This window comes from Crinia signifera, chromosome 6 (genome assembly GCF_055691185.1).
Source record: "Crinia signifera chromosome 6, ASM5569118v1, whole genome shotgun sequence".
Lineage (NCBI taxonomy): Eukaryota > Metazoa > Chordata > Amphibia > Anura > Myobatrachidae > Crinia > Crinia signifera.
In genome coordinates this window covers 177,415,553-177,442,378 of record NC_139222.1, presented here as the reverse complement: position 1 = coordinate 177,442,378, position 26,826 = coordinate 177,415,553, and the positions used below count along the sequence as shown (strand labels likewise).

The window sequence follows — 26,826 nt, the reverse complement described above, 5'->3', positions numbered from 1 at the left end:
GGAGGGATTGGAAATTCCAGCTGCGGTCCCTCAAGATACATTCCGGTGATACTTAATATTTGCGGCTAACCCCCGATCTGGGATTTAGCCACAAATATTGTGTGATAAATGTGCCCCTAAACCTTATAATGTGCATCACATAACACAGATGGGCCAACATGCTGGAAATTCTTATGTTTACACTAAGGGGATCAAACAGATACCCCCCAACTGTCCTGATTACAGGACTCTAATTGGAGACTGTACCACTATCCCTCCCATGGTTTGCAGTGTCCTGCTGGGTAAGGATCTGGATGTCGAGTTGGAGATCAGGGAGTGCTCGGGGGGGGGGGGGGGGGGGGGATATTCGTAGGCCCCCTATTTAGCAACTGATTGTGATACAGGTATGTAAAACATATTACTTAGACAGTAAAGATGGGCCCCTTTCAGCACTTTGCTCCATAGCAGCTGCCCCCCTTGCACCTATGGTAGTTACGTCCTTGCCTCTGCTTATTACCCTAACTGACCTTTTTTTCCACTGTGTTTTATATTGTTTTTTTTCTTCTGCAGGAAGTTTGATGCTAAAATTTTATAGTAACATTTGTTTAGTTCCCAGTCATAACTGTCTTATGTGAGTGTCCTAAATTAGTGCAATCATTTTTATTATACAGTATAGCAAATAGGTTTTAGCCGTGATTGCAGATTTTAGCCCAAACTATTCCATAATTATCTGCCTTAAGGGGTTCTTCAGACCTGATCGCATGGCTGCGAATTTGAAGGTTAATTAATTATCAATAGACTGCGATATACTGTGCATACATACACATCATAGTGTGAGGCCGTCCTGCAATAAAATCCTGCTACTTTTATTGATTGCAGGATTTTTTGATTGACATTTGGGGTGGTCACCAGTCATTTTCTGAAAATGTCAGGGAAAATGCAGGCGTGCCCAAACGTTTGAGGGGAAGTCGTGTGACATCAGCTCTGATCCCGATCCGACTGCTTCTGTCGCAGCCGCCCAGTAAATCCTAATAGCCGATCCAGCTAATTTTTCCAAGCCTTGCTTTGCAGGTTTGCATGTGGTGGGATTTTCCTCAGATTGGACAGTGGCTATATAATTGCAGGGTGATCACAAGGCCCTGCTAAATCAGGCCACAGTGATCAGGCCTGAATACCCACCTTACTTTGAGTTCTTCTTAGATACTTAAAGATTCCAGCCTTAAGTGTTCCTAGTCTTATACCTACATACCTCCCAACAGTCCCGATTATCAGGGCCTGTCCCGCTGTCCCTCCCGCGGCCGGCAGTGTCCCGCGGTGAGGGGGGGCTGTTGGGAGTCCCCCCTGTCGGCTGCTAAGCAGCGGGGAATAAACGCTGTGCGCAGCGTCTATTCCCGCAGACAGGGGGCTGGGGGCATGGCTAGAGCCTCTGGGTCATGCCCCCATAGCGACAAAATGGGGGCATGGCCTCGCGGGAGAGCCGCGATAATAGGCCACGCCCCCAGAATTAGGCCACCCCCCCATAATTTTCGGCACGCAGCAGCAACGTCCCGCCTCCGTCACTTCGAGAGTTGGGAGGTATGTACCTATCACACCAGAGCAGTAACTAGGGTGTTGCAGCTGGCTGCTGCAAAGAGCGCATCTGCCATGTAGGCAGAACATCCCACTACCACCTCAATGTATATATATAGATTTATTAAACTCGCTGAAGTGATAAACTGTCTGGTTTTTTTTATCACTGGCCAATCAGCTCCTACCTGTGAAGTTACAGGCTTGGTTTGAAAAATTACAGTTAGGAGCTGATTGGCTGGTGATAAAAACCAGACAGTTTATCACTTCACTGAGCTTAATAAATCTACCCCCCAGGGAGCTGGGGCTAGAAGTAACACTAAAGGCCCCCATACACTAGCCGATTTTGGTCAGATTTCAGCCAGATCAGTCGGATCTGGCCGAAATCGGACCAAAATCGGCTAGTTTTGATGTCCCCTCAGATCCGATGCGCGGTCCCGTGCGCATCGGATCTGCGTCGGGTGGTCGGACCTGCTGCACGTCCGACCACCCGACTTGGGACCTAGTGGGGCGGTGGAGGGAGCAGGGGGGGCTGGGGACGCTGCGGGGGACACGTCTGTGTCCCCCGCTGCTGGGGACGCTGCGGGGGACAGCGTCTGTGCGGCGAGAAGGTAGAGGGAGCAGGGGGGGCTGGAGACGCTGCGGGGGACACAGGCTGCATAGAGCCGGGCAGGGGGAGCCGGCCGGGAGCTGTCAGTAATGAATAAAAAAAAAAGCCCATACAATGAATGGGCGGCCTGTGATTGGCTGAGCGCTCTCTCAGCCAGTCAGCAATTGGCTGAGAGAGCGCTCAGCAGCCAATCACAGGCCGCCCATTCATTGTATGGGCTTTTTTTTTTATTCATTACTGACAGCTCCCGGCCGGCTCCCCCTGCCCGGCTCTATGCAGCCTGTGTCCCCCGCAGCGTCTCCAGCCCCCCCTGCTCCCTCTACCTTCTCGCCGCACAGACGCTGTCCCCCGCAGCGTCCCCAGCAGCGGGGGACACAGACGTGTCCCCCGCAGCGTCCCCAGCCCCCCTGCTCCCACCAGCTCCCACCTCTTAGCCCCCCCCCCTGCTCCCCGGGTTTTTTACATGTGATAAATCGAGACGATTTATCACATGTAAAAAATGGCACATCAAGTGCCAATCTAATCAAGCTCCCCCGGGGAGCAGCCGGGGAAGCTCAGGGGGAAGTCGGGGGCGACTTGTCCTAAGGACAAGTCGCCCTAGTGTATGGGGGCCTTAAGAGTTGGGGCTGGAACCAGGATGTGCAGTCAGGGAAGGCAAAGCCTCTCCTGTCATACTCAAGTATAATCCAGAGTTGTGACAATATAAATGATTAGAGTTCTACAAAGAATATATTTATAACTTGAACCATAGGATCATACACCAGTTATACTGTGCACAGTTCATACTGCTGCACCTCTGCATAATGCCCACATGAACCATTGGGTTTATATGTGTGTGTAGATTTGGTTCTGATACTAGCCAGTACCTCCCCAGCCATTGACTTAATATAACTGGACTGAATGCAACACTAGGTCTAGAAGAGACAGCAAAGCCATAACTAGGATGGTGCAGCCGCTGCTGCACAAGTGCCCTGAGGTGGAGCTGGCAACAACCACCACCCTGATCTTTAATCATGATCGCATTTACAATGCAATCTGGGCGGAATATTACCGCCCAGGATCGCATTGTAAAATACGATCATACTGGTGGAATGTATGAAAGTTGAGGGCGCAGGGACAGGGCTCCGATAGGAGCCCGTCCCTGCGAAGCCCTAACCCAGAAGCCGGGAGGTCAGCGCATGCGCGGTTATGCGCTGACCCCCACCGACCCCTCTTACCGCACTGCCCTGCTCGGGCAGTGCGAAGTGTAGCCATAGGCTACAATGGGCTATCGCCACATTACAATGGCGATAGCCCAGGGGTGCGATGCCGGGCTGCCCGATGTTGATACATCGGGCAGCTTTGCATTCCCCATAGAAACCTATGGGGGATGCGGCCGGTGGCGCTGCAGGGAGGATCGCAGCAGGGTCCCCCTTTAATGCATTTGGGGGATACTAAATATTTGCGGTGAACCCCCGAAAACTAATGTTTTCGGGGATTTAACTGCAAATATTGCTTGATAAATGCGGCCCTAAGTGTCCCATTGCCTAATGACCACTGCAATGTATACCAGAAGTGGTGAATATGGCTCCTATTCTGCCAGGCGCACCACTATTAATATACATTACAGCCGGAAGTGGGCAGTGACTGTTCTCCTGTACTCTGTCTCCTTTCACCTCTGCAGAGAGAGAAGGGAGAGACATCACATATTTACAGAATCCACTTACAAAGCAATGGCATTTGCTGAGGAGCCGTTCTAGGACTGTTGGGCACAGTTTGATCTTGAGAGACTGCCATCTGGCGTGAACTCAACAATTATTGTATCAATGCCATTAGCAACAGATCAATAGGGGCTTTACTGTGTTTCATAATGTCTATAGAGTACTGCTGCATGGTGTAATGTGAATAACAGACACTATTGTGTGGTGTGATATAATGGGAATAAGGAGTACTTATATGTGGTATAATGTGAATAAGGGGAATTACTGTGTGGTGTAACATGAATACGGGGTACTACTGTGGCCAAAGGGTAAGTGCTGTAGCAGTCTTGGCTGCATCTGTTATAAATGAAATCATGATTTTCTGCAGGCATGTGGAAATCTTTGGCAGAACCTTTGCTGCATTACCACATTAGTGTGATCACTACTGCTTCGATCTAAGCAGCAGTGATGGCACCTCCACCCACTTCTGAATCAGACCCAATGTGCTATAAGGGGCACTACTGTGTTTCATAATGTGTATAAGGGGTACTACTTTGTGTAGGGTTACCACCTAGTCCCTTTAATTCCAGACACATATTAATTACACAGGTTCTGTGGCTGGCTGACTTCAAGACTCCACTTCACCTGATTTTAAACTGCCACAGAACCTGTGTAATTAACATGTGTCCGGAATTAAAGGTCCTAGGTGGTAACCCTAACTGTGTGGTGTAATGTGAATAACAGACACTACTGTGTGGTGTGATGAATTGGGAGTAAGAAGTACTACTGTGTGGTATAATGTGAATATGGGGTACTACTGTGTAGTGCAATTTACATAAGGCGCACTACTGTATAGTGTAATGTGAATAAGGGGCACTTATGTGTGGCATAATTTGACTTGGGGCTCTATTGTGTGGCGACGCTCGTTCCCCATGAGACCACATCTGAAGGCACATGTTGTCCCTATTTAAAGTGTGTGGAGGCATCAATACTTTTTGGTATAGAAAACCAGAATGTTTAGTTACTGCTCTAAGCCACAACACAAAAAATTGACTACCACCCTGATAGACTGGAACAACCCATCACTTTATGCAATTTTACTTTTTTATGCTGTGTTATAAGGTGGGTGAAGCATGCAGGACCACTTCTGCACATTCTGTGGCCAAAGATGCAGTAGTAAAGATATCGCTGGGCCTGCATCTTATTGCATGTGATATTCTGGCTGCAATTAATAATACTTTAAAATTGGAAATTGTACTTCATATAGGATAAGCATTTTGCTCATCAGTACGCAGCCACGAGCATTTGGGTATGTCCAGTGAGGGATCGCTGAATTCTTAAGATTTTTGTCTATTCTGAGATTATATGAGTGTAGTAGTATCCCTATCCTCCACTTTAATGATCTCCTCAGACAGACAGAAACCAGACACAGTCTTCTTTACACAGAACAAATCTCGTAAATCAAATTATTTCTTTATTGGTCAGGAAGAGCTAACTGCCTTTTCATTAGTGTCAGCTGTGGAATTCTCTACTGCCAACAGAGAGCTAAGGGCCTGATTCAGAGTAATAAACTCAATGGTTTGATAACTTCTCTGATGGCAGCTGAACTGTGCATGAGCAGAATGGGGTCCGCATTGTTGCTTACCATGCCCCCAAGCTGCAGCAATATGGAGATGCTGCCGCCATATGGGAAGTGGAGGGCTGCGGCAGAGACCATTCTACAAAATGGGGGCCTACCTTACTTACTTTCTTTCCCTCCTTCTCTACATCTAATCCTCTCTTTTCAAACGTCCCCCCCCCCCGCAAACTGCAGAAGGCTGGGCTATGAGGCATTATAGGGGTATGTGCAGGGTTGGACTGGCCCACAGGAGTACAGGGGAAACCCCCGGTGGGCCCCCCTGTCTGGGGACCCTATCTCCTCTTGGGGCAATGGTTCATATTGTACAGCCCATCGCCATTATTAATCTGGTAAATTATTATGCATAAACTAGAAGTATTTACTATACATTCATTGATATTACACTCCCTGATGATTAGCCATGTAACCACCTTTTAATTACAGGTATGTGGCTACCACGTGTACTATACTGATTTTGTATTTGTTTCCTTTTAGGGCTCTCAAATGAATAGAGGTACAGCGCGTTTATATAAAAAAGGTAATTTTACTTTTCAAAATGTGATGAATATAACATTACAATGCAAACATTTGAATTCAATAAACAACTTTTTTCATAACTTGTGACTTCAATAATTGACTTTAACAGTAGAACAAGCAGAGCTTAACTTTACACCATATGACGGTTCAATAAATAACTTTGCATGACATATAAATAAACTTAATAATATACTATACTCTCTATATTCTTATACATATAGTGATGCATGCATTTACACAAAAAGTTACCATGCGCTGGCCAGCATAAAAAAAACACTGCATATAGATGTATTTGTTGGCGCGCGTTGGGGCCCTTGCTGAAGGTGTGAATGGGTTAATAAGCAACCTGTCTAAATATGAATTTGTCCGCTGGTCTTCACTAGGTATTCCTAGCACTGTAGAAGTCTATGTCTCTGTCCCTATAAGGTGTGATATTAATCACACAAAGTATCCGTATACTGAGTTTAAGTGTAATAGTCTGGCTTTCCCTTTAGAAGGTTGAAACTTTCTATCCTTTCTTTATAATTGCTTGGCTGTAAGCCCAGAAGCAACCATAGCAAAAGCTTTAGATCAATGCTTTCTCTCCTATACTGTGTGGCATAGGTTTTATGTGTTCACACTAAAGAGAATGCCTTTAGGTGCAGTTAATACAATTGTCTGGTATCCCTTGTAGTGTAAAGTGCATTATAAAAAGGGGGTCATTCAAGCTCACCAGATCTAGCAGCTTTCTGTCTGTAAAACTGTCTCTCTTATCCTATCCTCTTCCTGCTTTTCTTTGTATGGCTGCTGTGATAACTCTGGCTCCTGACTCTGTCCCTTTACTTTCTTTCTGACTGTGGCTGCTCTATAAGTTCTTAGGGCGATAGCCTATTACATCACTCCCCGTCTCCCTCTGGAGGCTGCCTATTACAATAGCAGCACCAGGGTGTAGGAGGATGTGACAGGGACCCTTTGTATCTGTGTTTCTTTCACTGGTTGCATAGCACTGAAAGGGGGTAATACAATTTCCCTTGATTTGGGTAATGTCAGAGGGGTGTTCTTCCCTCCCCTGTCCGCGCCTCCTCCCGTCTCCCGCAGGCAATGCCTGGGTGTAGAGGGGCTTGGACTAGGGGTAGGCTCCCCGCAGTGATCTCTGACTCTCTCCGGCTGCTAGTGGGCAGGTGGGCGGTGACTTCGGCTGCTGGGCGGCGCTTCTCCCTTGTAGTTGATGAGCCGGTGGGCGGCGGCTTCGGCTGTCGGGCGGCTCCTTCCCTTACTGTATGCGCTCCCTCCCGTCTCCCGCTGGTGACCGCCTATAAGGTGGGCGGCACCAGGGTGTAGAGGGGCGCAACAGAGGGTGACTTCTGGCCAGTGCTGGGCGGCTCCGTGCCTGGATGTGCTGTCAGGCAGTGCCGTGCCCCTGCTTTTTCACTCCAACCCCTCCCGTCTCCCGCAGGGCTCCTCGTACGTGAGGGAGTCCCTGGGTGTAGAGGGGCGGTCTTGCAGCAGAGGGCGGCGGTTCTCCTCTTCGGGCAGCGCCTCTCAGTTTCTGGCCGCCAATGCCGGCATCAGCTGGGCGGCTCTTACCTCCGTCATCTGCGGTGGGCGGGGAAGAGGCGGCTCTTTCACCTGGCTTGGTGCAGCGCGGCTTCTCAGGCGGGACTCTCCGGCTTCTTCCGATCAGACGCGGCGGGACTTTCTCCCCACCGGCAGCAAGGTACTTGGTTTTCCTTTTAGCTGCGGCGTCTTCGGTACTCTCCGGCTGTGTTTCTAGCACTGGGCGGCTTGCGGTGGGCAGGAGGGAGGCAGCGTTAAGTGTGCAGCGGCAGCGTCCTAGATAGGCTCCCTATAAACAAGCTGCTTGTGGCTCTGGTAATGCTGGCACATATAGAGATTTCGTCCAGCCTGCCTGGGACCCCTTCCCCGACTCCGCTCCAAGGAGCTCAGCCAGCGCTGATTACAGCCCAATGTTTACAGCTGCGCCGGACTGACTCCGTTGGAGGGCTCTGGAAGGGAGCGATCAGCTGTGTGTTTAGTTGTACTGACAGGTCTTTTATATTCCCTGCTGGGGGGTCAGCTGATGTGGCACGGGGACAGCTGTTCTCCCGCTCAGTCCACGAGAACAGCTGTTTTCCCGCACAAATAGTGTCCTCGAGGCCTCTCTGGAGGCTTGCCTGAGTGACAGCTAACAGTGGGTTCACTCAGAGGGCAGCAGCATACGTATAAACGCTGCATTACCTAAAGTCTATGTAAAAACAGCACTTTCACTGCCACCAATGTTTCTTTGCTTAATAAATCAGTAACAATGCATATATATATTAAAGTTTTTTATCAGCAATGTTATTGGTACATATAAGAGTCCATACCACACTGTTTCGAACATTTTCTGGCAACTTGTGCACTTTGGTTGCTCAGCAAATGTTGCCATATTCTTATAAAAGTCCATCACACAACATCAATTATAAAGCAAACAGCTTATCACTTTTGAATGTACATTTCTTAACATATTTACAGGCATATATGTTACATTCTTCCCCTGATGATACAAGGCAATAAATGAACTTGGATCATCACATAAGTATTTACATTTTCTTAATATACAGTTTGAGTATTTGAAAAGTAAGGCCATACTGCTAAGTTGGCAGGGTAGGTCACTCTTGGGATATATGTGGGTACCCCTAACTGATCATAGGTAACAATGTTTGGGGGCCTACATGCTCTCTTAGGCCTAGTTGTAGTTACTTCCCCAAATGCTTCCCCATCTTCCAAGGTATAGTCACTGGGATAATCCTCTGTTACATTCTCCCCTCCCATAACCCATTCTTCAGGGACAGGATAGACAGAGTCATCAATTGTAAAATCCCAATCTGCTACGGCAGGACTTTGCAAAGGGGGTTCATCAATAATTTTACTCTCCTCAAGGCTTTTGGCAATGTCTCTTTCACAGTCTTTGAAGTAGCAGCCTTGGCCAATTTCATCTCCATTCTCTTCTGGTTCTGTAGATTGATGTATCTGTGCAGTGTCACTTGTAGGCGTTTCTTTTCTTACAGGTTCTGTGTCTCTGTCTTTCAGGTCCTCCATTCGAGTATCCCGTCCAATGGGAAGAAGATTCTGCCTATGATGGGTCAATACAGCTCCTTCTCCATCCTCTCTCTGGATTTTGTACACAGGTAAGTTTTCAAACTTTTCTAACACCACAAATGGTTCTTCTCTCCAGCGGTAAGAGATTTTGAATTTTCTAGGGTGTCCCAGTCGTCGAAGTAGCACTCTGTCTCCTGGGTGCAAGACATGATCACGTACTTTGCGGTCATAGTTAGTCTTGTTCTTTCTCCCTAGTTTGTCTGCTGTCCTTTCAGCCAGTTCATAGGCTTCCTGGAGTTCTTTCCGAAGGGTTTGCACATACTTTAAGTGTGAGGTATTTGACGGATCAGAGTTCAAAGTTCCAAAGCTGATGTCAATGGGGAGCTTCGCTTCACGTCCAAACATTAGGTAGTATGGCGAATACCCAGTGGCATCACAACGTGTGCAGTTATATGCGTGCACCAGCCTGGATACATGTTGCTTCCATCTGCGCTTGTCCAATGGATTCAGGGTCCCCAACATATCTAACAGGGTTCTGTTGAATCTTTCAGGCTGAGGGTCACCCTGTGGATGGTATGGGGTGGTTCGTGACTTTTTAATCCCGCAGCTTTGACACAGTTCTTTGATAAGTCTACTTTCAAAGTCACGCCCCTGATCTGAGTGCAGTCTGTTAGGAAGTCCATAGTGGATGAAGAATTTCTCCCACAGCACGTTAGCAACTGTAACAGCTTTTTGGTTTGGAGTGACATATGCCTGGGCGTATCTGGTAAAGTGGTCGGTAATCACTAGAATGTTGCATTTGTTTCCCGACTCCACTTCCAGGGTTAAAAAGTCAATGCAGACTAGGTCCATGGGCCCTTGGCTCTTTATGTTTACCAGCGGGGCTGTTCTTCCCGGGAGAGTTTTTCTGGCGACACAGTTACCACAGTTCTTGCAATAGGCCTCCACATCTCTCCTCATGTCTGGCCAATAGAACCGATCAGTTATTAATTTCAGAGTCTTCTCTATCCCGATGTGGCCATGTTTGTCATGGAGAGCCCTCATTACTGTGACACGGTGCTTCTTTGGCAGCACAATCTGCCATTGGTTTCTCCCAGCTTCATGCTTTCGGTACATCACCCCTTTCTTGGTAACCAGGTTCTTTCTCTGTCTTTTCAACAGTTCAGCTTCTTTCCTGACCTCTGGGGGAGTGCTGGGGCTGTGCTTGTGAGAGAAAGCGCACCTCATGCCTGGATCAGCTTGCTGGTCTTGCCTTAGTTGACTCTGCCTCACCTTCGGTAGCCCTTCCATTTCAACTTGGCTAATCCAACAGTAGGATAGCGGTAAGACTTGCGGTGACAACCCTAAACAATCTGCATACCTCTTTTCGGGTGGATGGTTCACTCCGATGCTGTGGCACATCCCCTTGATGTTACTGGCGGGTACTTCGATCCACTCATCTTCCCCTTTTTCTTCAGGTTGGCCCGGCATGCGTGAAAGAGAGTCAGCATCTGTGTTGTTGACGCCTGGGCGGTATTTCAGCGAGAAGTTGTAGAGAGCTAGTGCAGCTAGCCATCTGTGTCCGGTAGCATCAAGCTTGGCTGTGCTTTGCACATAAGTGAGCGGGTTGTTGTCAGTGTGGACGGTAAATGATGCTCCATACAGGTAGTCATGGAATTTATCCACAATACACCATTTCAGGGCTAGGAATTCCAATTTGTGCGTCGGGTATTTTTTCTCGCTTTCGCTCAATCCACGGCTGGCGAATGACACCGGCTTTAGCTCCTTCCCGTGCTCTTGGTACAACACTCCTCCCAGTCCATCCAGCGATGCATCAATGTGTAGGACGTAAGTCAATTCTGGGTCCACATAGCTGAGGACAGGTGCCTCTGTTAAACATTGTTTCAGGGAGTTGAAAGCAGCCTCGCATGCATCCGTCCACCGATCTCCAAAGGGTTCACTTGTCTTATAACAGTCTTTCTTTGACTTTACCCTCTTGTTAGTCGACGGGTATCCCTTGGTCAGATCGGTCAAGGGCTTTGCAATACTGGAATAGTTTGGGACGAACCTGCGGTAGTAACCACAGAAACCCAAGAACGATCGCAGCTCCTTAAGCTTGTTCGGACGGGGCCACTTCTTCACTGCCTCTACCTTTTCGGGATCGGTCGCCACACCATCTCTGCTGACAATATGCCCCAAGTACTTCACTCGTGATTGGCACAACCGGCACTTATCAAGCGATAGCTTCAACCCTCCTTCGATCAACCTCTCCAGCACTTTCAGCAGGCGTTGGTTATGCTCTTGAAGGGTTGACCCAAACACGATAATATCGTCCAGGTACACGATGACTTCTCGGTACACCATATCACCCACGATCCTTTCCATTGTCCGTTGGAAGGTGGCTGGGGCTCCCTTGACTCCTTGGGGCATGTTTAGAAACTCGAAGAACCCCAATGGGCAGATAAAGGCTGTTTTTTCTCTATCTTCGGGTTTCATAGGAATTTGATAGAAGCCGTTCCTTAGGTCGAGCACCGAGAACCAAGCGCTCCCTTGTAGGCAGTCTAAAGCTTCGTCTATTTTTGGTACTGTATATTGGTCAGTCACTGTTCTCTGATTTAAAGTGCGGTAATCGACGCACATCCTGATCTTCCCGCTTTTCTTGCGAGCTACCACAATAGGGGAGGCATAAGGGCTCCGGGACTCTATGATGACTTGGTTTTCTAATAGTCCTTTTAAATGTTGCCTCACATCTTCAAAGTCAGCTGGCGCAATTCTTCTTGAACGCTCCCGGAAAGGGGTCTCATCTGTGAGCCTTATATGATGTTCCACTCCCTTAGCCATGCCGAGATCCCACTCTCCTTCAGAGAAGGCTTGCTTATGCTTTTCAAGTTCTTCAATTAACATGGCTCTATCATTTGGTGTAATGTCGCTCCCCTCAAAACAGTCCTGAAACTTATCTTCCCTTGTCCCCACATAGAAAGAACTTGCATTCGCCTGCTCTTCTTCTCCCTCTTGCCACTTCTGTAACACCTGGTATATGTGGGTGTTGGTCCCTATTATGACAGGTGTTTCTCCCCTTTCTTTCGACAGGTCTGGGCACACTAAAGCGATTAAAGGTGTTTCTAAAGTGTCAGTCTCTTGAGATGATGTCTTGTGCAAACTGAGGTTCACTTGTACATAGCCCAGATAGGGGTACTTCTCAGCACTAAGGCCCCATATTACAAGTCCGCTGAGTGGCTGAATAGGTACTTCTGACAAGTTCTTCTCATACCACTCCTCAAATATTATGGACACCTGGGACCCGCTATCCACTAAGATTCTACACGGCTTGTCGTTGATGGACGCGTCCATGTGGCAAGTGGGCCCTACTAATCCCTCAGGTAATTCCCCATTCCACCAGGAGTTTCCCATGGCGCAACAAGTTATCTCTAGGGGGCCTATGCGGGGTTCACAGACCTCCCTCTCCCGTTTCCCTGCTCTTGACTCTCTTGGTTCAGGTTGGTATTGTCTGTTCTCCTGCCAGGGTTTCTGTATGTGCCCCGGTTACATTCAAAAGCTCTATGCCCAAACCTTCCACAGTTAAAACATCCCCTGCCACTCCCCCTTCCTAATCCTCTTATCGGGGTGTTGATGTTTGGAGTGGGGGCCTTCGCATTCTGCTTTACAATAAAATCCTCTAATTTTTTATTTTGTTCTTCTAACATTTTAAGGATTTTGGCCTCAAACTCGCTACTTTCAGTGGCGGATTGTACCACCTTTACCTTTTTCACAGTTTTTTCCCTCATTTCAATTAGGACTTCGTCCTGCTTCACTTCCTTAAGTAAGTCATTAAAAGTAGGGGGAGGCTCTCGTATCCCTGAGCATCTTAACTTCTGCGCAACAGGGTCACTAGTTAATGCTCCTCTGAGAAGCTGCTTCATCCTGTGTTTGTCTACCTCCGTTTTCTCTATTCCTCCCTTATCCACTATTTTATACAATAACTTGTCTAGGCGGATCAGGAAGGTGCTTAGCTTCTCCCCAGGGTCTTGGAATGTATGGTGTAATCGGGACGTAAGGTCCCCTACATCCTCCAGGGTCCCAAAAGCATAATCCAGGGCCTCAAAATACGTTTCCAGGGTGGCATTGGGGCTACTGCGCCTGGCTGCCTGGATAATTCCCATGGCGGGGCCCCTCAAACTTTCTACCACCCTTTGCCTTTTAATCTTATCTGGGCACTGCCACTCTTCAGCTTGCTGTATGGCTGCCTCCTTCCATGCCTAATAGGCTTCCTCTCCCGTGGGTATTGGGATAATCCCAGAAAATATACGCAGCCTACGGTAACTTCCCTCATAGTGCCACCTTTCAAGTTGTGTTACCACCCTGTCTACTATAACCTCAAATTGTCCGCCACTTACGTTGGTGGTTTGGCTTTGGGTATCATTATCCTCTACATCCCTTTCCTCTTTCCCTTTGGCATTTGCATTAGTGGTGGGTTTTTTTGTACTGGCAGGCCCTTCTGGTTTTACTGGCCCTATTATATGCCATTTCCTCCCTGTTTCTTCGCTAGCTAAAACCATTGCCGGGAGTAAGCTGGGGTCTAATTCTCTCAGATTCTCTATGAGAAATGCTGTTACCTTCCCCAAGGCTCCCTTCCATTTGTCCACTATTTTTGGTTTAAGCATACCATACAGTTTGTCTGCTTGTTCTAGTACCTCTTCATCTGAGAACTCTGAAAAGTTTCCTGCTATTCCTAGGCATTTCCTAGGGTCCCTATCATTTTGTATACACCACTCGTGTATATCCGTTCCTGTTAAAGTCTCCATTTTATATATGTTTGGTAAACAGGAAATCCTACCAAATCTCAGCTCCAGTGCCTCCAAATGTAACCACCTTTTAATTACAGGTATGTGGCTACCACGTGTACTATACTGATTTTGTATTTGTTTCCTTTTAGGGCTCTCAAATGAATAGAGGTACAGCGCGTTTATATAAAAAAGGTAATTTTACTTTTCAAAATGTGATGAATATAACATTACAATGCAAACATTTGAATTCAATAAACAACTTTTTTCATAACTTGTGACTTCAATAATTGACTTTAACAGTAGAACAAGCAGAGCTTAACTTTACACCATATGACGGTTCAATAAATAACTTTGCATGACATATAAATAAACTTAATAATATACTATACTCTCTATATTCTTATACATATAGTGATGCATGCATTTACACAAAAAGTTACCATGCGCTGGCCAGCATAAAAAAAACACTGCATATAGATGTATTTGTTGGCGCGCGTTGGGGCCCTTGCTGAAGGTGTGAATGGGTTAATAAGCAACCTGTCTAAATATGAATTTGTCCGCTGGTCTTCACTAGGTATTCCTAGCACTGTAGAAGTCTATGTCTCTGTCCCTATAAGGTGTGATATTAATCACACAAAGTATCCGTATACTGAGTTTAAGTGTAATAGTCTGGCTTTCCCTTTAGAAGGTTGAAACTTTCTATCCTTTCTTTATAATTGCTTGGCTGTAAGCCCAGAAGCAACCATAGCAAAAGCTTTAGATCAATGCTTTCTCTCCTATACTGTGTGGCATAGGTTTTATGTGTTCACACTAAAGAGAATGCCTTTAGGTGCAGTTAATACAATTGTCTGGTATCCCTTGTAGTGTAAAGTGCATTATAAAAAGGGGGTCATTCAAGCTCACCAGATCTAGCAGCTTTCTGTCTGTAAAACTGTCTCTCTTATCCTATCCTCTTCCTGCTTTTCTTTGTATGGCTGCTGTGATAACTCTGGCTCCTGACTCTGTCCCTTTACTTTCTTTCTGACTGTGGCTGCTCTATAAGTTCTTAGGGCGATAGCCTATTACATCACTCCCCGTCTCCCTCTGGAGGCTGCCTATTACAATAGCAGCACCAGGGTGTAGGAGGATGTGACAGGGACCCTTTGTATCTGTGTTTCTTTCACTGGTTGCATAGCACTGAAAGGGGGTAATACAATTTCCCTTGATTTGGGTAATGTCAGAGGGGTGTTCTTCCCTCCCCTGTCCGCGCCTCCTCCCGTCTCCCGCAGGCAATGCCTGGGTGTAGAGGGGCTTGGACTAGGGGTAGGCTCCCCGCAGTGATCTCTGACTCTCTCCGGCTGCTAGTGGGCAGGTGGGCGGTGACTTCGGCTGCTGGGCGGCGCTTCTCCCTTGTAGTTGATGAGCCGGTGGGCGGCGGCTTCGGCTGTCGGGCGGCTCCTTCCCTTACTGTATGCGCTCCCTCCCGTCTCCCGCTGGTGACCGCCTATAAGGTGGGCGGCACCAGGGTGTAGAGGGGCGCAACAGAGGGTGACTTCTGGCCAGTGCTGGGCGGCTCCGTGCCTGGATGTGCTGTCAGGCAGTGCCGTGCCCCTGCTTTTTCACTCCAACCCCTCCCGTCTCCCGCAGGGCTCCTCGTACGTGAGGGAGTCCCTGGGTGTAGAGGGGCGGTCTTGCAGCAGAGGGCGGCGGTTCTCCTCTTCGGGCAGCGCCTCTCAGTTTCTGGCCGCCAATGCCGGCATCAGCTGGGCGGCTCTTACCTCCGTCATCTGCGGTGGGCGGGGAAGAGGCGGCTCTTTCACCTGGCTTGGTGCAGCGCGGCTTCTCAGGCGGGACTCTCCGGCTTCTTCCGATCAGACGCGGCGGGACTTTCTCCCCACCGGCAGCAAGGTACTTGGTTTTCCTTTTAGCTGCGGCGTCTTCGGTACTCTCCGGCTGTGTTTCTAGCACTGGGCGGCTTGCGGTGGGCAGGAGGGAGGCAGCGTTAAGTGTGCAGCGGCAGCGTCCTAGATAGGCTCCCTATAAACAAGCTGCTTGTGGCTCTGGTAATGCTGGCACATATAGAGATTTCGTCCAGCCTGCCTGGGACCCCTTCCCCGACTCCGCTCCAAGGAGCTCAGCCAGCGCTGATTACAGCCCAATGTTTACAGCTGCGCCGGACTGACTCCGTTGGAGGGCTCTGGAAGGGAGCGATCAGCTGTGTGTTTAGTTGTACTGACAGGTCTTTTATATTCCCTGCTGGGGGGTCAGCTGATGTGGCACGGGGACAGCTGTTCTCCCGCTCAGTCCACGAGAACAGCTGTTTTCCCGCACAAATAGTGTCCTCGAGGCCTCTCTGGAGGCTTGCCTGAGTGACAGCTAACAGTGGGTTCACTCAGAGGGCAGCAGCATACGTATAAACGCTGCATTACCTAAAGTCTATGTAAAAACAGCACTTTCACTGCCACCAATGTTTCTTTGCTTAATAAATCAGTAACAATGCATATATATATTAAAGTTTTTTATCAGCAATGTTATTGGTACATATAAGAGTCCATACCACACTGTTTCGAACATTTTCTGGCAACTTGTGCACTTTGGTTGCTCAGCAAATGTTGCCATATTCTTATAAAAGTCCATCACACAACATCAATTATAAAGCAAACAGCTTATCACTTTTGAATGTACATTTCTTAACATATTTACAGGCATATATGTTACAGCCAAACCTCTGTGGCAGCTGCTCACACCCCCTGTGGAGAGTAGCCACACCCCTAAACAACGGCCCCTAACACTGCATTCCCTGGTGGGCCCTTTATGTCTCAGTCCGACACTGGGTATGTGGGCAAAACAGCGTCAGCTAATCCCCAGTGGTGGAAGTTACGGTTCAGGAGAGCAGGAAGCTGGGTAGTGATAGGGGTGTGTGGGTATGAGGGGGACTAAAGCTTGCAGAGGAGGGTGGGGGACACTGTGCAGCTCCAGCCAGTGGGTGAGCATCCAACATGCCAGCGCAGGAGTACAGGACGGTGCCCCTGAGTCAGTGTCTCCTCCTACTGGGTGGGAGTTAGGGTGCATGAGGGCAGGAGGCTGGGTGGTAAAGCATGATAGGAGAATGTGGGTAACACAGGGTGAGCGGATCCCCACTGGCGGAAGTTACGGGGCAGGAGAACAGGAGGCAGGGCAGTGATAGGGATGTGTGGGCATGAGGGGTAGTAAAGGTTTTTGGCTGTTGCAGAGTAGGGATGGGCATTGGTGCAGATGCCATCGATGGTTGGCATTGATGGCGATTTTGCACCCTGCCATCGACGCACTGTGCCCAAGACGCATTGCAAATGCGTTCAGAAAAAAACGTGAGTCTCCCGATACTTTGAGGGAGAGTACACAAGTATGTTCCAATCAGGGTTCTAAACTCCAAGATGGGTGTAGCTCACAAGCCAGCCCTTGTCTAGATCTTACCATCTGTACTTGTGAGGTGAATATTCTATACAAGTGATTACATTTTAACCTTTGAGAATGAAATCAGTGGTAACCGGAAGGCTGACAGGCAATGGTTTGGTCGACAGTCAATAGGTCCACATCAACAGGTCGACAGGCACAAGGTCGACATTGAAAAAAGATCAACTTGCACAATGTCAACATTGACAAAGGGTTGACATGAGCTCAAAGTAGATATGACAATGGTCAACACCTGAAAAGGTCGATATGATTTTTCTATGATTTTCTTTCCAGTTTTTTTGACATTTACACACTGTACCATTCACATGGACTCTGATTGGGAATGGAAAAGTGTGCTGAGCGCAACAAGGCAAATAGCCTGAAGCTTGGTGGGTGAAGTGAACCACGTGAAGCAGCATTTATCAAGAAATATTTGCGACTAAACCCACAAAACATCAGTTTTCGGGGGTTAACCGCAAATATTTAGTATCCACATCGGGCAGCCCGGCTTCGCACCCCTGCGCTATCGCCATTCTGATATGGCGATAGCCCATTGTAGCCTATGGCTACACATCGAACTGCCCTGGCAGGACAGTGTGGTCAGAGGCGTCGGTGGGGGTCAGCGCATAACCGCGCATGCGCAGACCCCCCGGCTTCGCAGGGACGTGCTCCTTTCAGAGCCCTGTCCCTGCGCCCTCAAATTGATACATCCAGGCGGTATCACATGATACCGCAATGCGATGCCCGGCGATGGCATTGCTATATAATGATAAATGCGCCCCTCAGAGAGCTAGCCCCGCCCCCCTCTCTCTCCTTGCTGTGAGTGTTACAACAATAATTAATTACCAGCACACAGGTGGGCGCCGGCGGCCACACATTGCTCTCCCTTCACCGCTCCTCGTCCTCCTCCATCATGGATGGAGACAGGGATCCGATACGTAATCCCGGCGGTCGGGATCCCGGCGGTCGGAATCCCGACACTGGAATCCCGACCGGCGAAATCCCGACATGGGGGGGACGTGGAGCGCCCCCCCTTGCGGGCTCGCTGCGCTCGCCACGCAGCGGACCCGGTGCCTCGCTACGCTCGTCACGCTATTTTATTCTCCCTCTATGAGTGTCGTGGACACCCACGGAGGGAGAAAGTTTCGGGATTTCGGCGGTCGGGATTCCAGTGTCGGGATTCTGACCGCCGGCAAATTGACCGCATCCCGGAGACAGTATGACGTCATTAGATAGTGGCGGTCACGCAGTGGGGGTTTTCTATGGGAGCTCCTGGCTTTCCTGCTCCCCACTGCACTGCCTGTTTGACCGTCGCAGGACAGCATGCAGGAGGAAGGCTGGGATGGCTGTCACATAAGGTTGGAGGCAAGCTATGTCTGTGCAGTGTGCTGTGCACAACCCGCTGCTGTTTAGGGGGCTGGCAGTCAGATGACCCGCGGTCAGACAGAGCTGTTTTTGAAGAAGGGTGCTGGTGGGTGCGGGCTATGGGGATAGAACGGCCCGGGCCCTACCTTCTGTCAGAGCAGCCGGGCCAGGACAGTTGTCCCCATAGCACCCCCTGATGGCAGCCCTGGAGGTATGGATACATCCCTGCATATATGTTCATAAGTGCTTAACTGGATGCCCTCTGCATGATGTGGTTATTGGCTGCAGCAGTGGCGGAATTAGTGGGTGGTGAGCTCAGGTGGAAAAATATTGTTTGGGCCCCCCTCTTCCACCTCAACCCAAGTTCACAATCCTATAGATTGTAAGCTTGCAGCAGGGCCCTCCTATCTCCATGTCTGTCTGTTGTTACCCAGTTTGTTCTATCACTGTCTACAATTGAAAAGCGCAATAGAATGTGCTGTGCTATATAAGTAAATAAATACAACTATTACTGCAGTGGATGACAGAGAGAGGCACGGGGAGACAGAGTGTGACAGGGATATACAGTGGGTGTCAGGAAGAGGGTGACAGTTAGTTTTCACCTGCTGCACCAATGGTAGTTCCACCCAGGGCCGCCACTAGAAATGTTGGTGGCCCGGGACTGACCTACAGTCCGGGCCCCCAGCAGCACAGTGTCATATCTCCGCCGCGCCCCCCCTCGCACCTGCACGCACCCTGCCTCCCCCTCCCCTGTCCCCATTACGATTATTTACCATCACCCGCAGCGACGTCCTCCAGCTCCTTCAGCCTCTACGGTCTGGAGCACACACTGCACAGTGCAGCCTGCAGAGTGCCGAGCCCCTCTGTGTTCTAGGTTTGGCGCTCTGCAGGCTGCACTGTGTATTGTGTGTGCCTGGCACTGGCGCAGGGGGAGGCTGTGTGCGGGGGAGGCTGTGTGCGGGGGGGGGGGTTGTGGGCAGCTGCCTGGGAGGGGCCCGGGACAGCTGTACCCAGGGCACCCCCCCTGTCGGCGGCCCTGCTTCCACCTCTGAGCTGCAGGTAGCGTCCTATAATATACTGACGCACAGATACTATAAAACCTGTCCAAACTAGTATGGTGTCATCTAGTGTTCATCCCTGGTACTGTAGCGGATAGGTAATGGATTTTGAGTTTTTCCTTACCTGATAATAATAGTTGACATACTGGGCAGGGTAGTGTTGAATCTTTTTGCTGTTAACCCCAAGTACGCCTTTCAGCAGTTCGTTGCATCCTGCAAACAAACAGAGCAGCTCACTAAATAATTTGTTAAAAATGTAATTTATTACAACATTAACTATTGCTGTATACCAAAAGGCAATGAGCCTGTGCTGCTGTTGTGTTTTGGTAATGTGATTAGGAATATTGGGGGTCATTCTGGTACACTTGCGTTATAGCAAGTTCGGCCCTGTCCCAATATTTAGGGAACTGTGCATGGTCTATTATGCCCATGTGCAGCTTCCCTTTGCATAGTCGCCAAGCTGTTCACAAAGGATGGGGGTGGCCAAGGGGCTGACAGCGGCGGGGACTGGGATCACCCAAGCGAACGCCCAGTATTATATGGGTGTCCCTGTGGGTATGCGGACGGGACAATGACTGCCAGGGGTGGGCGGTTGACGTCACAGGACATCAACCACCCGCCTTGTTTTCATCCCGATGTTCGCAAATAAAAGTCAGTTCCCACTGACTTTTATTTGCAATGCTAGGAGAAACCGTTCAATGGGATTTCTCTCGCAGTGGAGGCATGCAAGGCGATGTGTCTTCATTACACATCCCCTTGCATGTTAAAGAGGGGATTCGGCAGTGGGAGGGCGGGGATTCGTCAGTGGTAGGCGGGAATTCGGCAGGGCGGCGTCTCATGTGCGTGGTAAGCTGCGATGTTTGCAGCTTACCGAACCAACCAAAATCAGGCCCTTTTATGCGGCACAAACTAGTCACATGTTGCTGAGACTTTTTAAAAATCTACAAAAATGTCCCTGCTACTGTAACTCACAGCGGCAATAACTGCAGTCCCTGTGAGTTACACCATGGCCACATTGAAAAGCTTTACCATCTTCTAAAGGTAGGGAATGGTAACCATTTCCTGCCATCGTAGTCACATTCCCTGCTATTACATACCATGATTTCTGACATTATACAGCAGGGTGTGTGGCTACAATGATATGATTCAGCAAAAATCGTGTCTTCGGCTGCCTGGATCGCCCTCTTTATTCGTTAAGTGGACATCCAGACAGAAATGGGGCTTACATTGGGAGACTTGCTCTTTATTCCATCCAGGCCCCTGAGTTTTGCAAGCCTCCTGCCCTTTTCGATAGAGTAGGCAAGTATATCGTAGTCCCCATTGAACATGTGCTTATTATCCTTTTAGAAATCTCCTGCAGTAGGCTTTTAGTACTTACATTTTATGAAAACTGGGATGTCAAATAGGGTCCTTAATGTGTAAGTTTACACTAATACGTTATTAGCAGGACCCTCTTCCTTCTTGTTGTCAAAGCTCTCCTCTTCACATTTCACTTATGTGCAACTTTACCCAATATTCAAAAACTCAGCGACCGTCTTCATCCACATACTCATCTCCATCATTGGCCACCAGCCCCTGGTAGTACATTCATCACATCCTCACTACTTACATCTAAGCTGTACTGTGTATTGAACTGTGGCGCTCTTTTTACCTGTACTCTATTTTTTTTATTTATTTACTGTCATGTTAAGTTTTGTCTCCCTGTACTGTTCCATTGTACGGCGCTGCAAAACACTTGTGGCACCTTATGAATAAAATATAATAATAATAATAATAATAGTAATAATTATTATTATTATTATTATTATTATTAGGCAAAGCTCACCACTGCATGGCAGTGCATGGTTATGTGAAAAATTTCCAAAAAAGAACCACCAGAGGGAGACATTGCACACTTAATCTTTGTATTGTGTGAATAAAACTATTGGCAGAAGGTCAGGGCCGCCGAGAGGCAGGGGGGGCGGGTACATTTTACCTGGGCCCGGGCCTGCCAGGGGGGCCCGGGTCCCGACACACACAGGCTTTGTAACAGGCTTTGTATGTATGGATATATGTGTGTGTAACAGGCTGTGTATGTATATATGTGTGTGTAACAGGCTATGTGTGTGTGTGTGTGTGTGTGTGTGTGTGTGTGTGTGTGTGTGTGTGTGTGTGTAACAGGCTATGTATGTATGTCTATATGTGTGTGTGTGTGTAACAGGCTATGTGTGTGTGTGTAACAGGCTTTGTATATATATATATATATATATATATATATATATATATATATATATATATATATATGTGTGTGTGTGTGTGTGTGTGTGTGTGTGTGTGTGTAACAGGCTATGTTCTGTATGTGTGAAGGAACAGGCTGTGTATGTATATATGTGTGTGTGTGTGTGTGTGTGTGTGTGTGTGTAACAGGCTGTGTGTGTGTGTGTGTGTGTGTGTGTGTGTAACAGGCTATGTATGTATATGTGTGTGTGTGTGTAACAGGCTATGTACTGTATGTGTGAAGGAACAGGCTATGTGTGTGTGTAACAGGCTATGTATGTATATATGTGTGTGTGTGTGTGTGTGTGTGACAGGCTATGTACTGTATGTGTGAAGGAACAGGCTATGTGTGTGTCAGGGTTGCCGACCCTCCCGCATTTAGCGGGAGTTTCCCGCATTTTGGTCCTTTCTCCCGGTCTCCCGGGAATACACAGGATTCTCCCGTTTTTTCCCCTGCCTGGGGAAAACCAGTGACTGCGCATGCGCAAGTCACAAAGTGTATAGGCTGGCTGACGTTGCGCGGCTGTCCTAGTATTGCCGGCGGGGCTTCTGTAGGACATAGGGTATCGCTGGCTGCAGCAGCAGCACAGCACGGGGCAGCCTTGGGAGCGGGAGCAGTAGAGAGAGCTGACACGAGCAGCAGAAGGCAGCGCCGCAGAGGAGATGGTGATTGGTGAGTAAGTTAGAGGCTGGCTGCTACGGTGCTGCCTTCTGCTTCTCTCTCTCAGCTCCCCGGCGTCCCCGCTGTTTTATTTAATAACGTTTCTCAGGCTCTGTCTCCCTCACCCTTCAGACCTTCACGCTGCTGCAGCAGCGCAGCTTCATCAAAATTGTTCCTCTCCCCCCTCCCCACTGCAATCATACTTCTATCATATTTTAAGCAATAGGGAGGGAGGAGAGGAACAATAATGAGGGTGCAGGAGGAAAGGAAACAATTATTTTTATAAACCTGCAGCAGCGTGGAGGAAGTAAGCTAAGGGAAGGATTTAAAATTTTAATTGAAATGCAATTTGGTTAGCTCCACCCATGGCCCCGCCCCATTTACGTCACGATCGATGTCCACGCCCCCTACTTTTTGTAACTTGCTGCCCTCTCCCGGAAAAGGCAGAAGAGAAGTCGGCAAGTATGGTGTGTGTGTGTGTGTAACAGGCTTTATATATATATATATATATATATATATATATATATATATATATATGTGTGTGTGTGTAACACAGGCTATGTTCTGTATGTGTGAAGGAACAGGCTGTGTATGTATATATGTGTGTGTGTGTGTGTGTGTGTGTGTAACAGGCTATGTGTGTGTGTGTGTGTGTGTGTGTGTGTGTGTGTGTGTGTAACAGGCTATGTATGTATATGTGTGTGTGTGTGTGTGTGTGTAACAGGCTATGTACTGTATGTGTGAAGGAACAGGCTATGTGTGTGTGTAACAGGCTATGGCCCTCATTCAGGTTGGTTCGTTCCCCCGCACGGTCACACAGGGGAGCGATGTTGTGCATGTGCAGCCACTTTGTGTGAGCGAGCAAACCGATTATTTGCCGCCCCGATCGCATGCAGCAGTGTGGACGGAAGCGTGGGGTGGTGGATATGGGTTGCGCCCATGGGAACTCCCATGACGTGGGTGCCGGGGGAGGGCAGCTGATGTCACCGGATGTCAGCTGCCCGCCCTCTTCTCGTACAGGAGCGCCACAGATCTAAGACAGCAGAGACTGACTTAGATCTGCGAGGGCTTGAGAAATCATTTGATGGTCAGCGACCGCACTGCCCTGCACACAAGCTGCAAATCGATGATGTAAAACATCCGTTCGCATGCGTGAAATCTGAGGTATTTAGATGACCCGCAAAGCTGCAAATTTTGCAGCTTTGTGGTCAATCAGAATGACCTCCAATGTGTGTGAAGGGAACAGGCTACATGGGGCCCATTTATGACGGATCATATATGGAATGCGATCTGGGTGGGACCATACTGCGCAGGATCACATGAGATTAAAGAGGTTGGTACTTCTTTACTTTCACGGCGCCAGCATGGCGCCGCGCGTCAGAGTCCCCTTGCGGGGCTCGCTTCGCTCGCCCACGCTGCGGGCTCGGTGGCTCGCTACGCTTGCCACGCTATTTAAAATCAACTCCATGCCAACATGGATAGTGGAGGTATGAGCTATCCATGTTGGCATGGCGTTAAGTTCCTTTATTTTACATAGTTTGTGGCGAGCGTAACAGCCGGAAGTAGCACGGCGCCATGCTGGCGCCGTGAAAGTAAAGAAGTACCAAGAGGTTTAATGGACACAATCCCCCTCTCCCTCCAGGTGCACATACCGCTGGCCATCACAATGCAGCTGCTCTTGGTGCCGGATCTGTAGCTTTGGGGGACACAGCAGATACCGGCAGCTCAGCTCGGCGATACTGCAAGTAGTGGCATCTGCTGCTTTTTGCCAGAACTGTTGCCGCTTTCCCTGCTGCGTGTGTGAGCTTGGGATCCTTATACTCCAGAGGCGGCGCTTCAAATGGGGATGATCGTGCCAGTCACAGATCTTGGGGAGAGGAGCCGTGGGCTGGCCACCCCTGCTGTATGGCATAGGGGTCTGGGCAGCGCAGGGGTGCAGAGGGTCCCTGTGACGGATGGGCAGACAGCAGTGGGGTCCTTGCGGAGGATGGGAGCTATTACCTAGTTCCCATCCTCCGCAGGGACCCTGCCGCTATCTGCCCATCCGTGGCCACGACCCCTTACTCCCATGGGCGCAACCCATATCCACCACCCCACGCTTCTGTCCACACTGCTGCATACAAACGGGGCGGCAAGTAATCGATTTGAATTTTGTGTAGCATAATGTGTAAGGGGCAAGTATAAGGGGTCTACTATTGTGTTGCATAAAGGGTATATGGTGTGGTACACACCCCTATATCCTTTAATGGCCACACCTCTTTTCTGTTGCTCACCACTCCAGGGGGGCCCCGTGACGCTGTTGTACCGGGGCCCAGGATTTCTCTTGGCAGCCCTGCAGAAGGTGACTGAAAAATGTCACGAAATCTGTTTGTTTTGTGGATTTTTTTTTTCCAATAACCTGTTATGCTTTATATAATTGATATAGCGCCACTGTTTTTAAACCATATATTAGCCACACTGCTTGTTTTGCAAACCTTTAGCAGATATCTTCTTATAGGTATAAGAAGGTATCTTATAATACACACAGATAATATTTTTGGATAAACAACATTCCTCAGATTGAACATTTAAAATTTCACATTTGCAATAATTGGGATACAATTTGAATTACATAAAAAAAAAAAACTAAAATCAGAACAAAAAGCAGATTACCTTCACCCAACTCCAAACCTAGACATGTCTAATGTTTGGCCCCCGAGTTCCTGTGATGCTCAGGACCCTGAAATTTTTTGAAAGAATGCAGCACTCTGTGCAAAGTTATCAATAAAGCTGATTGGGTGGCTTGTGTGGCTTGGTCACAACTATCCAACCAGCTTGGCCGAGAGATTTTTTTCCATCTTCCTGGAAATAATGACATACTAGAGTATACGATCATTAGGTCGACATGCTGAAAGGTTGACAGTTCATTAGGTCGACATGGGTAAGGTCAACAGTCAAAAGGTCGACATATGGTTTTTCACTGTTTTTTTTAGCCGACATGTATTTCATGCCCTACCATCCACTAGGGCGTGGTTGGAAAATAGAACAGTGTGTCAAGCATAGTGAGGCACCGCGGCCGAAGCATGACAAGCGGACGTGGTGCTAGGTTTCGGTGTCCATGGCGACTGTGTTGACATTCGGGTAAAAAAAACTGTGAAAAAACCCATGTCGACCTTGCTTGTGTCGAGTTAATTACCTGTCCACCTAGACCCATGTCGATCTAGACCCATGTCAACCTAGACCCATGTCAACCTAATGGTGTCGACCCAATGCTTGTCGACCATCTTCTTGTAGACCTAATGATCCATACCCAAATCTAGGATAAAGCGAGGTGATGGGTGCCGGATGACTCACCGACAGTTGGGATCCCTACTGTCAGGAGCCCGACAGTCGGAATCCCGACTTACATTGGCTATTTTCCCTCATGGGAAGAATAGAGGGAAAATAGAATGCACTCGCCACCAAGCCCATAGGCCCTTATTCTGATCGGTGCGGCCGGATCCGAATATGCGGGCAGGACCGTGCGTCCGAAACCCCGCCTTCCATACGGATCGCCAACTCTGTCCGAATGCGGTAAGAAGCTGTCCGAACGGACCGCAAGTGTATTTCTCATGGAATACGCCTCCATCTCAGGTAACCTCCCCCATCATTCGATGGTCGCAGACCATCGAATGCAGGACTAAGTGGTCCACCAGCTCCCGCAACCTCAGACCACACGGGCATTTCTCCGTGCAAAAGCAGGGATCTGGGCGGGCAGCTGACATCCGGCAATGTCATATGTCCGCCCCCTACATGTGCGTCACGGCCGCATTACCATACGTACGCCCAGCGTTTTCATGGAAACGCCCATGAAACGCGGGGCGTATGCATATGGTAATGAGCCCAAATAGCCCTTCACGCCCCTCTCCACCCCCTGATCGTAGTGTTCACATTTCATGCGGAATTTGCCCGTACGCCCCGCTCGCACATGCGCAGAGACGCCTCTGCACATGCGCAGACACAAAACATCGGCGGCACGAACGCACACGGATATTACCGCACCAACCAGAATAAGGGCCATAGTGTGGTGAGCACATTTAAGCAAGGGGCTTGAATGCGCTCGTCCTCCTTTTGGAAGAAATTAAAAGGAAGATGTGAGTCAATATAAGATGAATTTAAAAGTTTGAAGTTATGGATAAATGGATTACAATGGTAAAAACTGAATACAGGGATCTTTAAGAAGGTCATAGGGGGTCATTCTGCTTCTGTGGGGGTCATTCTATGAAACAGTGAATTGACCAGCAT

General features: G+C 48.6%; 1 protein-coding gene across 2 annotated transcripts in view; it reads right to left on the bottom strand.

Moving 5' to 3' along the window:
• RAB11FIP4 (RAB11 family interacting protein 4) overlaps positions 1-26,826 on the bottom strand; it is a 113,513-nt gene that overhangs the window by 67,979 nt on the left and 18,708 nt on the right. Inside the window, exon 3 of one of the 2 annotated variants that reach the window (XM_083148227.1) lies at positions 19,771-19,859. The exons of the other annotated variant lie outside the window; for it this stretch is intronic. Within the exon in view, the coding sequence (XP_083004353.1) occupies positions 19,771-19,859 (89 nt within the window). The remainder of the gene's footprint in view (positions 1-19,770; positions 19,860-26,826) is intronic. 2 annotated transcript variants of the gene reach the window in all.